General features: G+C 34.0%; 1 protein-coding gene across 1 annotated transcript in view; it reads left to right on the top strand.

Moving 5' to 3' along the window:
• The window catches only part of LOC129233802 (large neutral amino acids transporter small subunit 2-like), a gene marked incomplete at its 5' end in the record, with an annotated part of 55,765 nt that extends 43,261 nt beyond the window's left edge, over positions 1-12,504 (top strand). The window contains 2 exons of the mRNA XM_054867777.1: positions 8,565-8,895; positions 12,004-12,504. Of these exons, the coding sequence (XP_054723752.1) occupies positions 8,565-8,895; positions 12,004-12,068 (396 nt within the window). The remainder of the gene's footprint in view (positions 1-8,564; positions 8,896-12,003) is intronic.
• Between the last annotated feature and the right edge of the window lie 1,623 nt (positions 12,505-14,127).

Below are 14,127 nucleotides of genomic sequence, written 5' to 3'. Positions count from 1 at the left end.
CAAACGGAAATTAAAAACCAAATAACTGCCGAGAGGACGCCATCTAAATTCATTGCGTTCGCATAACTTGTGTAGGTAATTTACTTTTTTCTTGGATACTTTTCTTCTTTTCTATACCAAATGGGTAATTTTTGTTGGCAGAATTTTATTCTGTCATAAAAATCACCTTTTTGGTGACCAAAGCCTGCAAAAGACCACCACCGACGAATAGGTAAGTCGCTTTGCAAACTCTATTACTTTAAAGAGATTTAGTTCATATAAATCTCGTTAAAAAAAACTATTTTCTTCAGTATCATTTTTTTGTTGTGAACTATTGCAATTTGAAAATATTTTACATTACATAGAACACATATTTAAAGTGCAAGTGTGTCTAGTTTTATTCTGTAAAATTTATGAATTGAAGATTATAAAAAACTTTAAATAAGTGTTATTGTGTACTTTGTTTTTATGTGTCAATCTCAGTTAATATTTGGGCTGAACATTTATGTATCAAGCATTATGAATTAAATGTTATTAATATGCAAATTGTCAGGTTTGATAGTTCGTCTTTAAGGTTGCATGTTTTCATTCTCTTGTAAACAGTGTAGCTAGATTGTATGAAGTAAAAAAAAAAAAACTATCTCTTGTAATTAGGAACATAGTGCTTCAGTATTATCTAAATGACGATATCTCTTTAAATATTTGCATTAGCGAAACGCTTTAAATTAGTTAAATGTGTATTAATTTTTTTAACAAATAGATACATATATGTATTTAAAAGTGTCTTCATTTTTTTCGTTTTACGAGCCTCAATTTTACCAAAAGCAAAAAAAAAAAGACTTAATAAAATAATTTTGTATTTTTACACCATATTGAAGTATTTGACTTATAATTTATATGATACTTTGATTTATAATGTATATGATACTTTGATTTATAATGTATATGATGTTGCTTTTTCAAGGGGGGGGGGGCGCTTCATAGCATTTTATGGGTGCACCATCACTCTTATGGGGGGGGGGGGGGGGTATTCTCGTATATATGAAATGGAATAATCATGTAATAGAGTTCAATGTTTTAATAAATAAAATATATAATGCATTTTGCGCACACTGTAAAAATAAAATCAGGTAACCTATTTTGAATAAGTATTTATATTTGTGATGAGCTGGAAAAAGGGCAAGAACAGGAGAATCAACCCGAATGGTTCCAGCAGGGGGGGACTTGGTGTCATATTTAAATTCATCAATTTCTCTGTTGGTACTTTTCGGTACACTTTGTTCGTCAGAGAAATCGACTTGGCTGGTGAAACGAATTTAGGAACGCGAGAAGGGTAGGTAAGTCCTGTCAATTTTTATCCGAAGATAAAAGCTATCAAGTTTGATACAAGATATGTTTTTAAGTTCTGCATTAAAAATACAATATGTTGATAGTTTTGTCTTGAAAATATTGAGAGGAAAAACTGAAGTTTAAGATTGTTTAACAAACAATCCCCACTTTTCAGAAGGTACCCCCACTCCAATTCCCCGACGATTTTGTGATTAGGAATGAAACTACTAGATTATTTCATAATTTTTCAAAAATTTATAACTGTGCATATGTTATGCTGTTAACCATGCTATTTGTCATTAGAAATTCCAAAAAAAAAATCTACGAATGATTCTAAAATTGCTTGTATTATTGCTCTTAGATATGAAAGAATTGAAACTGATATGGTATGCAATGCTATAATAAAGAATTATATTTTAGAAAAAATCACGGAAAAAGGATTCCGAAATTCTCGGAAACGTTTTTGAAAATTGTTTGGAGAATTCCGAAATACTCGGAAACGTTTTTCGAAACTTTCATGAACCACAGCTGCACAGAATACTCAGAAACATTTCTGGAAATTACGGAAAGAGGATTCCGAAATACTCAGAAACGTTTCTGAAAATTACAGAAAGAGGATTCCAAAATACTCAGACACGTTTCTGGACATTACAGAAAGAGGATTCCGAAATACTCAGAAACGTTTTTGAAACTTTCATGAACCACAGCTGCACGATATACTCAGAAACGTTTCCGGATTTTTTTTACAGTGTCCTCCTCTTTATATACAGCCCTGACTCATTTATCCTTTTCTCATCTTTATAGTACAGTAATTCATTAATATATTAATTAAGAAGCCAGTTAACATTCTTTTGAAAATTTGTGAGTAAAAAAAATCTATGCGCAGACCCTGATTTCCATAAGGGCAAGTGTGGCGCTTGCTCTGGTCCCTTGGTTTTCGGAGCCTACAATCCCTGTTATTTGGTTTTTATGTTTTCAAAATGTGAAGAACGTAAAGGAAGCAGTATCATTTAATTTCATACCGAGGCCGACATCTATTTGTGAGTTTAAAGGGAGTAACTGCTCCACTTCTCCTCCACTCCAGTAAAATGAATGTTCCAGTATGCGCCCTTGGTTTCTAAAAAAAAAAACTTAAGCACATTACATTTTTTATGACGGATGCTTTTGTCCTTTTATTTTTTCTCTCTCTTTCAAAAAAGTCATGAAATAATAACTATACATAATAGGGTTGTTCAATTCGAAACTCCAGGGCACGAATACGCTACTTTGCGGTGATTAATAATACTAAAGAAAAAGGTAAAACATTCCATTCCACGTATTTTCTTCGGGGTAAATTACAGGCTTCAGACAGTTTGTGGTGTAATGTAATTTCAGAAGAATAGAAAAGAAAGCTTCCCACTAACATGATGAAAAATTAACTGTTATTAACTGAGCGTCAAAGCAAGTTATAAGTTACAGCGTGCGTTTGTTTTACCTTTTTCATCCGCCATTAGACTGGCTGCAGCGCCCCCTGTAGTTTATTGAAGTTGCGAATAATTGGAAAATGCATTTTATTAGTGTAAACTGAAAATGATGCATTGTTTCAGAAGAAAGTAAAAAGCTTTTAAATACTTGCATCAGTTAAGTGAAGTGTGCTGAGACATGTGTTTGTAGTAAATTTTAGCTAGCCACGATTGTTGCAAGATTAATGTTACGGTATCTTGCTTCTTTTAGTTTTGGCTATTTAAAGAATCGTACCTGATCTAATGTATTAAAAATATTCGTACTATTTCTGAACATTTGACGTTATTATCCTAAATGTTTTTATGTTTTCTGAAAGCACTTAATCGTTTGATATTTATTAATTAAACTACAGAAGCTTTGAGTTTGAACCAATACGTTTATGAACCTAAGTTACGATATCAGGAGATTTACCGTGAAGATTAGGTATTTTTTTATTGAAAATTATGTGTGCTGATGTAGAAATCTTTGGAATCACTTCAAGTCTTAAAGTTGGTTCTTGCATTTTCAATTTAAAATAAAAAGTTCTTCACTAGTTTTTTTTTTTTTTTTTTTTTTTTTTTTTTTTTTTTACTGTTGTATATTTGAGCATCATTACATATTTGAGTTCGATTTTTGAGAAACAGAATATAGTACAGCAGTCTGTGCAATGTACACTGGTGTGCAAAACTTAAGCAACAAGTGGTTTTTCGGCCACAGCTCCCCAACAAAGTATAAGATAACCATGAAATTGCAGTAAAATATGCACGTAACTCAGTAGAAAGACTATGCAAATTTTAGAAATAAAACGTCGTAGGTGATGTAAGTGTACGTAAAACCTTTTGAATCGGTGCGCGCAGGTCAAAGCTGTGATAAAAGGATGAAGAGCACCGTAGTTAAAGACATTCGCTGCAAGTGCAAGTGATTTGTTTTGTTAAACATGTCTTCAAGAAATCATTTAGAGGACTTTACTCGAGGAAGAATGATTGGGAAGCTTGAGGAGGGGCGTAGTGTGACCAGTGTCGCCGAAGAGTTCGGGATCAACAAAAGTGTTGTTTCTCGTGCTTGGAATATCTTTAAAACTACTGGTACAGCTGTTCGGAAGGTTGGTGGTGGCCGTCCAAGGAAAACAACACCAAAAGATGACCGTTACGTTGTCGTACAGGCGAAAAGAAACCGTTTTCAGTCAGCGAGCGCCATATCTCAGCAACTGTTCACAGCCACAGGACGACAAGTATCAAGATTTACAGTGGCCAGACGCCTCCACAACGGTGGCTTATTTGCTAGATGTCCTGAATGCTGCATACCTCTAAAAGTTAGCCATCGACGGCACCGTTTAGAGTGGTGCAGAGAACACGAAACCTGGACACCTCATCAATGGAGTCGTGTTCTCTTCACAGATGAGAGTCGTTTTCGTGCTTCAAGCGATTTCTCAACGTCAGTTGATCTGGAAAGAGGTTGGAGCTCGATTTCATCCCAATAACATCGCTGAAAGAGATCGTTACGGTGGTCCTGGAGTTCTCGTCTGGGATGGCATTATTGGTGAACGGGCGGACTGAGCTTCAGATCTTCGACCGAGGTTCTGTAACTGGAGATCGCTACTGAGGTAATCCTACCCCATATGCGTCTGTTCCGAAGGGCCATTGGACCATGGGCGGGTTTAGGCTGTGAATTCTGGGGGTGCAACAATACAACAGTGGCGTAGCTAGGGAGGGGCAAAGAGGGTGGTCCGCCCCGGGCGGCATACTTTTCGGGGTGGCGATTCAGGCCTTTTGATGTGAAAAAAAGTCAAATAAGGGATTATACTTTAAATCTAATACTGGAGGCACAGAAGAAAAAAAAATTAAATCAAATAAAATTAAAAAAAAAGCACACATTGAAATGTAAGGTTTTGATATGACTGAACGATTCGAAGTTGAAATACTTCCGCAGTAAACCCCTGAACCTTCCTCATTCACTTAACGTCCTCTAAGACAGACTTAAATTGTAATTTTAAAATCTAAATTTCGAAAAATATTCACATAATATCAAATATATTTCTGTAAATATATGTTTTTGTATATAAATATCAAATATATTTCTTTAAAAGTTTTCTTTACCAGTGCAGAGTTAATGCGGGGAAAACAAATTGTTGGAACTTTGTTATCGAATAAAAGCTGCCTCCCTATCGTCCCCAAAGGCTAAAACTTCAGTTTTGATAAAGATTCGGTAGAGAACCCCCCCCCCCCCCCCAACGTTACTTTTAAATGCAATTTTTGATGTAAATTCTAAATATTTCTCCGAGCTAGGCACCTGAACGCCTCCCCCCCCCCTTTTTTTACGGAATAATAGGGATTAAATCAGTTTTCCTTTGCTTCCTTAAATGAAGTTTTCCATTTAAGTTCGATGATTTTCAATGCTTTAATGTATTATTAGCTGCGTCTCAATGAAAAGGCGACAGATAGAGAAATCGCCCCGGGCGACAGAAACTGTAGCTACGCCATCATTGCAATACAGGAGATCAGGGGGGAGATACAGCTCTGCCAATGGCGATTGGAGCTGCAAAGGAGACTATTTTTATGATAAAAGCGACTATTTTAGTCAAAATATGGGCAAAAGCGACTGTTTAGCAATCAGTTGTAAAAAAAATACGGCGACTATTTTAGTAAGTGTAACTAAAATACATAAAAAAGCTTTTTTTTTTTTTCTACTAGGAGAAAAAAATTGTGACAAAAAGAAAAGAAATCGCATTTAAGTTTACCCCCTAGTTGCCGGGGAGAAAAGGAAATGTTTTACCGTGTTTAACTTTTAAAAACAATCGTTTTAAAAAGTGGGAAAATGAAATGTAATGAAACATTCACGACCAGAAATGTGATGTTTATATTTTTTGCATAAAAAAAGTTTCGTTTTTACGATTGCGATTTTCGTCAAGGTGCCGTTTTTGTGAGTGAGGTTTTTGTTAAGGAATAGTTTTTGCAATCGCGATTTCTGAGAAAACGTTGTTTCCACTACTACTCCTTTTCTTTTTTTTAAACTGTTTTTTGGCTTTTAATTTCTTTTATCCGTACTATACATTCATTTGTTTTAAAACGAGAGCTAATTTTCAATCGATTTGAAATATTATGAATGTGACGCTTCGAGCTCTTTTTATACAGTTCGTCTTTTACTGTTGTCTTTAATTAACAGTTAGACAAAGAGAAATTATTTTAGAATGTGTTAGTACTAGTTTCTCTAGTGTTTGTTGAGGGTTGTTGAACTAAAGTTTGGAAAATGTTTTTTTTTTTTAGTTTTTCTTTTCAAAGGTTGGGCATGGCAATTAATATGATATGAATGCTATTTTTTTTTTTTGAAAAAAAGGGAGACTATTTTGGAAACTCTTTTCTGTATTTGATTGGATTTTCTGTTTTGGAGACTATTATTCATATTAAAGGCAACTAAAGCAACTCGCTTTAGTATTTTTTTTTTTTTTTTTTTTTTTGTAGCGGAACGCAGTGGCTGCCCTGGGGGGGGGGGGGTCTTCCTTCAGAAAAGTTTGAAATTTTACAGTGGAAATGTTGGTTTTTAGTTGATTTCAGAGTGATTTTATTGCACTGTATACTGGAATGATGTGTAAGGACTTTATATCGTTTTTGAGATAGCATGATTACAATAGCATATTTTTTGACTTTAGTAGCCATGGTTGCTTCAAAGAAAAAGAAAATTATAATGTTATACCAATACATACCCAATCACAGAGTATAAAGTTATTATATAATGCAGCACTGAAAAATGATTAAAGGAATGTTTTTATTTGATTTATGTAATTATTTATCATCTTTCTTTTTCAAATGGAAAAATACTTCTTTTTAATTCGTGTAGCACAATAGTAGTTCTTTTTAATTCTCTTGCACTGGCGATGTGCGGTTACCGGGGTCACACAATAAACTGCCTATTATTGTATTTTTGGGTTTGCTTTCAAGTAAATTAACTTTCATTGTAGTTGTAGAAAAATATAAGTTGTTTTACAAAATTTCTGATAAGAAAAAATACATATTTTTATATAAGTATATATTTTCTCCTGATAAAATATATTCCCTTTAAATTTTCTTTGAAAATCCAAACAAAATTGCTAGGGGTGCGGCGCATCCCCTGGCACCCCCGTAAATCCGCCTATGAATTGGACCAAACTTCATTTTTATGGATGACAATGCCCGGCCACACCGTACTGCTAATGTTCAAAAGCTACTGGAAAGTGAAGATATCAGACGAATGGATTGGCCAGCTTACTCTCCAGATCTAAATCCCATACAACATGTGTGGGATGCATTAGGGAGACGTCTTGCGACACGACAGTATCCTCCTCGTAACACCCATCAGCTGAAAGATGCGTTAAAGGAGGAATGGAGACGTTTACCCCAAGAACTCCTGGATAATCTTGTGCTTAGCATGGAGAGACGATGCCAAGCAACTGCAGCAAGGGCAGGGCATATCCCATACTAGGGAACATCTGCTAGTTGTACTTACGCTTCTTCAGGCAATCATGTGTAACGCCACTATATATCAAATAAATCCTTTTTTTGTTCCATACCCTACTTTAAGCTTTATATTCATTTCTGCACCATTATTCTTTCACCATCATTTAAGTACAAAATAATGTACATCATATTCAAATTTCATGTCAATCGGATAATTTCTTGTAGAGTTATGACAAAAAACGCACTTGTTGCTTAAGTTTTGCACACCAGTGTATAATTGTACCTTGGAATGACAGCAGCAACCAATATCAGAGTTAGACTAAATTTAATTTATGATAGAGATATGTTCACAAAATACTAAACATTTAGGTCCAACAGCGATCAATTTATGTGACGATCTCCTCGCTGGTATGTTTATATATATTGGCACACCAATGAGGGTGTATGTGAATAGAGTATTTTAAAATGGATTGGTGGCGTTCTATCAAAATGGAATTACGAGAGAACGGTGACAGATTTTAGATTCATTCTTGCGGATTATTAACGCACGAAGTCAGGATTTTTTTTTTAAATATTCAATTTCAAAGTGTTATGTGGTTTCAAAATTTTATCAACAGATGACGCTGTGAATGTTTTCAATCCATCATTAGAAATTCACTAAATATGTTACCTGAGGATTCTCTCAAATTCTCCACCGTTCGCTGTAACGGTATGTCTCAAACGAAACACAAAGTTAGCGGTGACATTCTCTAAAGTATTTATTGCAATATTTTCATTTATCACTGTCGATCTTGACTGGGTAGTCAACCGGTGTGGGATTATTTATTTATTTATTTATTTATTTTTGATGAAAAATATTAATTAATTCCCATAAAAATAAATCGCACGGATAACGATCTGGTGAATACGAAGACACTTGTGTAATCCAATGCGGTTATTAAAATATTCCTCAAGGAAAGTGAAATCCTTCCTAGTCCGATGAGGACACGTGTGCAACGATTCTGAAATTGTTATACACTTGCCCACTGACAAACATGCCAATGGATATGGATTGGTGTTTCACTGAATTCTTACTGTCGAACAATTGTCACCGTTACAGCAAATTTTAATTAAATATATTTAAGTTTAAGTCAACTAAGTAATAATAGAAAATTTTTAAAACATCTGTAATAATTTCAAATATATTTGTTCTTGAACTCCTTTTATCTTGATATTTAGCCTTGTTGTATATTATGGAAAAAAAAAGGCTTAAGTTATTACAGGAAAAAAAGTATTAAACAGCTTAATGTTAAATACTTCCTGGGTTGAAATGTTAATAAGGTCAATGTTTTAAATTCTTTTCAGTGTTTCATGTCCCTCCTGATGTTGACAACCAGCGACATTTACGTCCTCATCAACTATTTGAGTTTCGCCCAGTGGCTGTGGACAGGTATTGTGATTCTGGGATTGTTGATTATGCGAAAGACGAAACCTGATCTGCACAGGCCCATCAGAGTGAACCTCATTTGCCCCTTGGTGTTCTTGTTATGCTCAGTATTCCTCACAGTCATGCCCATGTTCGCTGAACCGTTCGAAACTGGAATGGTTCTCCTCATCATGCTCGCTGGATTCCCCGTGTACTTGGTGTTCTTTTACAAACCGAAGAGAAATGTTCCAGGAGAAGAAACTTTCAATTGTAAGTATGCGTTTCCATATTTACAATTAATATTTCAATGATACAATTTCATAATCACTCGTAACTTAGGCCTCCTTCACACGAGGCAACTTGGTTGAAACAACTTTCGTAAAGTGATTATCAAAAAGCAAACAGGTAGAAAAGCGAAGGAATCGGCAAGCATCCTTTACTCGACATCCTTACCTCGGCACGCACGGTAGGCACTTGTGCTGCTACCAAACTCATTCCGATGTGTTGAATCAACTTTTTAGTTGCTTCAACCATGGCCCCACAAAATTTCGCTTTCGCTTATAGGCCGTGACAATCCCCGAAACTCATGGCAACAAAAAGTGCGCTACAGGCAATCCCTGTTTTCCATTACGTAGCCACTGATTGGTGGATGCACAGGAATGGATTCAGCGCCTCTTGCGGTCAAAATGGGCGACGTATGAAGTTTCAAATATTTCGAAAATTTTAACGGCAGATCATAGCTGCATCGGTTTAACACAGAAAAGTCATAAATTGTCAAAGCCCATAAAGCGTCAGTGCCATTTAGTGGAGCCGTGCTTCAACTCTTCGGGGCATATTCGAACCTTCACTCTAGGCACGAGTAAACTAGTTGAGTCAATTCGGCTTAGTTTTAACAGCGTTATAGAATTGCTGCTCGAATTAATTCGGCTTATTAGAAGCAAATGTGATTTCACAATATTGCAAACTCGTGTGAAAATAACGAAAAACGCCAGTCAATGACAATCAACGTTTGCGAAACATTTATTCAACTAACTACCTCGTGTGTAGGAGATCTGAAGCTTGACAGTAATCTTACATATCACAGTCGACGCTCGATTTTACGAACTACAGTAGACGTCGGCTGATTGAATCAGTGGTTAATTGAATCAACCGCTTTATTGAATCAAATTGACGAAAATAGAACAAAATCCAGCTTTATTGAATTAGCCACTCTATGGAATCAAAACTGTCTGGAACAAACGTGATTCATATAAGCGACGGCCACTGTACTTGGGACAAAGAAAAAAGTTCGTAAAAATGAGAGTTCGTAAATTAGAAACGCATCAATATATTTCATTGACACGTTCTATCAATATAATTATTTTTTTTGTTTGCTCCAAATCAAAAATCGCCTAAACACAGAAATTCTTTTCGTAAATTAAGGTTAGATTGACAACTTTAAATCTAATTTATTTCTCTATAAGAGCTAAGACGGAGGAAAATGAAATTACAATTTAAGAGTAAGGCATTATTTTCTTCCGTGCAATTTATTTTCCCGGCTGCTGGAATTCTTAGAAAAGAGCAACGGTTGGTCTTACGATCAGTTTTTGTAAAAGCGATTTTTGCCGTTTCCTGTTCGTAAAAAGGAATACAAAATCACATCGTTTAAATGGAAGACGTTTCGGGACTAGTAGTTCGTAAAAATCTCGGGGGTTCGTAAATTAAGGGTTCGTAAAATCCAGCCTTAATACTTTAATGCAGGACATTTTTATTGATATAGAAAAAAAGAAAAATGTTCATTTTTCAAGTATTTAATTTGTAACACCAATAACCGTGTAAGACAATTCAAGAATGAGACGTTACACATTGTTAAAATTGAAAGTTTTTAGGGACTAGCCAATTCGTAAAATCTCGAGTATTCGCAAATAAGAGGCTCGTAAAATCGAGAGTCATACTTTATTGCTACCAGGGCATGGTTATTGATGTGATATATATACATCACCCAGCCCTATTAAATGCATTGTGCATAAAGAGAGAATAGCTTATATTTTCCGTTTATCTACTCTAATTATTACAAGTTCGTACGTTCGAATTTGAAAGAAATTTGTGAAAAAAAAATCTTTTAAAAAACGTTTTTAAATTGATGTATCATTGAAATCTTCGAAACCTGTATTGTTTCAAAAGCCCGAAATCTACAAATCTATTCTTGCTTAAGTTCAGTCTTGAAATTAGTTTGTTAACGTGACTAACAAAAATATCTTAATTTCTTTAACTTATGTGTTTGGCAAGAATAAAGAAGCAGAATCGGCAGATCTTAGGAGATTCCCTTTCAATAATCATGTAATATTTTTTTAAAAAATGTCGCATATGAGGTAGACTAAATATATCTGTAAATGGTTACTGCCTTTGTCCAATTATCCGTGTGCGATTTTCCAATTTTTGGAACATCCTTACGGTTCAAAACCGCCTGATAATTCGTTTCTTCTGAGTTTTCAATGAATCACCCTATATGAATCATTAAACTATTATTCATGATTTGCGAAGATAAAAAAAAAGAAAATATGTAAATGTTGTGATTGAAGAGGAAAAGAGGGGAGAGTGAATCCAGTTGTTTCGTAGGAGTGCCGATTAACGTGGTTTCAAACTCATCAATGTTAACATATCTACTGTGTGGCAACGGTTAATTCAATTTTGCTTCTGCAGGTATTTGGATTTAGTCATCTTTGTTAATAACTGCGGTGTAGCGTCTAAATATGACGTTTTGTTCATTAATTGTTGGCCGCTGCAATTATTCCGGACATGTACAGGTTTTATTTTGACTTATAATTATAGTATAGTAGGATTAAAATCTGAAAATGTGTTTAAAAAAGTATCTTAATTCAGAATATTTGAAAAAAAAAAACTTGTGTGTATGCATTAAAAAAAAAGAAAGAAAGAAAAAAAAAGAGTTTTAAAAGCAGCAAAAACGTATGTAAAAGAACACCGATATATTCATATGTTCTTTTTGACTTCTTCCGGAAAGAGAATATTATTTAAATTTGTCAATAAAATTTTAGATCGCCTTGGAAGACAATTCTAAGGTTCATAACACGGTACAATTCCTTTAGATGTGCATAACACGGCAGAAGCAAAAAAAAAAAGCATTCTGTTTGCTTTTCAAAATTGTTTACAGTTAACATAGCTTTCAACTCTCCGCGTTGCGTTTTTCTTGCTAATTTGAATATTAATTTGGATGTTTTATCATACGTTCAGGGCTTCCTTATTATGAAAGCATGACTTTAAAAATATTTTTTTTTACTGATTGTTTTTCATAATTGCGCACTAGTAAAACTATATGATTAGTTATGTTTAAATCTTTTAGCTCTGATTATTAATACCTTATTCCTTATTTTATTTCAGCAAAAATTACAAAGATGTTACAGAAGTTACTGGAAGTTGTTACACCAGATGAAAAGTTTTCCTAATTTCTCAAATTTTCAAACATTCCATGGTACCACGTGTGAGAGAAGCAGCTATAAACTAAAAATAGGGCTGATGGCCTTATTTTTGTTTTTGGACAAATCAGCGAATGTTTCACGTATTTATTAAACACGTAAAATGTTGCCTAATTGTTGAAATATTTTATGTATTGAGTGTAATACAATTTTTACGAATTACGACTAATTAAGAAATATTTTACATATTTTTGTTGAAATCAAAAATCATATGAAAGTGATTTCTACCTATATTATTCATTGTTGTTATGGAAACAGTTTATTTTATTGGTGCATGAATATTTGGGCCTTGAGGCTAAGGTGAAAAAAAACGTATTTGTTTTTTCTCAAAATACTGACGCCAAATTGTAATTTATTATAATTCATAGTTTTTTGAAAAAATATATTTTATTAAATATTTTTATGATATCTACACCTGATTTTATACAAATTAAATTTATGAAAATGTATGATAAATTTGAACATTGTATAAAACTATTTGCTGAAAAAATAAAAAAACCTTTTTTTCTCCATTTTTTTTTTTTCATTAGAAGATAATCATTGAAATGTTTTCCTAATAGTGTAAAATCAAACTGCAAATTTCAAACCCAGTCTGTTTTTAAACAAAACACAATTTCCGTACATAACTATTAGAAGAATATATATCTGCCTTGTTTCCTAGAAAAATACAGTAAAGCCTGTCTACAACGATACTGTTGGGACCTAAAAAAAGTATTGTTATAGACAGGTTATCGTTACAGACAGTTTGATTATTAATGCTGACATATTGTTGGCGGGATCACGGAAATTATCGTTATAGACAGGTTTATTGCTACAGACAGTATTGTTATACACAGGTTTCACTGTATTGACGGAAGTAGGAAAAACTTTCTCCGCCATCTTGGATGTTCTGTTTTTAAAAGTGTCAGTTCACTTCCTTCAGGAACGTAGGGGGGATTTTCGAACGCCAAAATAGTACCGTACCGTTAGAATTTTAATTAGAGGACCCGAAAATGGCGTTTTTCTACTCGACGTTAAATCCCGGTTATCACAAATTTGCCATTTCAACTGTGCTTGCGCGCGGACTTTGCTGATTTCGAAAATCTTGCTCAAACTAATGAAAAACATTTAAATTTGTTAATATGAGATAAGAACAGATAAAAATTAGAAATTACAAAGCTGTCTTTGATTTAGTTTTTAGGCCTCGGTAAAGATCGAGTTTTGCGTCTTAATTATTAATGGATTCAGAGCCTGATTTTTCTATCAAACAAAGGCCCTTTTCAGGGCCAAATTTTTAACCTCAGAAGAGCGTACTCGATCTGCAGCATCACTTCCAATACAAAGCGGAACCCTCAACCTAAATACAAATGTATAATACTAAGCTGTTTACGCCTAACGTAAAATGTCTGCAAAAGACGGATATTTGTAATATTCCGATCATTTTTGAAGTACATAACGTGTTTTACGTTTACGTTAAATAAATATTTCCAAACCAATAAATATTGAAGTGTAATTTTTCTGATTTCTTTATAAAGATTATCAGTTATTCATATCCGTAGTTTCATATAACGTATCCCGAAATCGCTGTGAAAATACTCTAATCGCAATTCATTAATTTGTTGGGACTCTAGCACAACCTAAATACAAACAAGCAACACGAAATCTTAAAACAGAAAGCCCAAAAAGCAAAGTCCGTGCGCAAGCGCAGTTGAAATGGCAAATTTGTGATAACCGGGATTTAACGTCGAGTCGTTTTTCTATAACATAAGAGCAAAAAAAAAAAAAAAAAACTCCAAAAATAAGAATAAAATATTCATAAAAACATCCGACTTTTCTGCATCAGACAAATTGTTTTACTGTTCCCAAGTAATTAGAACGTGAATAATTATTTATAACCAATTTCATGTTAAAATGTAGGTTAGCCTTCAATTAGAAATTCATATTTGATCACGGTCATTGTTAAACCAAGGCTTAACTCGATGCGCGTCTTATCAGGCTCATGTCTGTCATTTCTCAAAAGATCAAAGGCGCCGACTTGCACACAAGAGAG

This window comes from Uloborus diversus, unplaced genomic scaffold (assembly GCF_026930045.1).
Source record: "Uloborus diversus isolate 005 unplaced genomic scaffold, Udiv.v.3.1 scaffold_739, whole genome shotgun sequence".
Classification (NCBI taxonomy): Eukaryota; Metazoa; Arthropoda; class Arachnida; order Araneae; family Uloboridae; genus Uloborus; species Uloborus diversus.
This window is presented reverse-complemented; position numbering and strand designations above follow the sequence as displayed.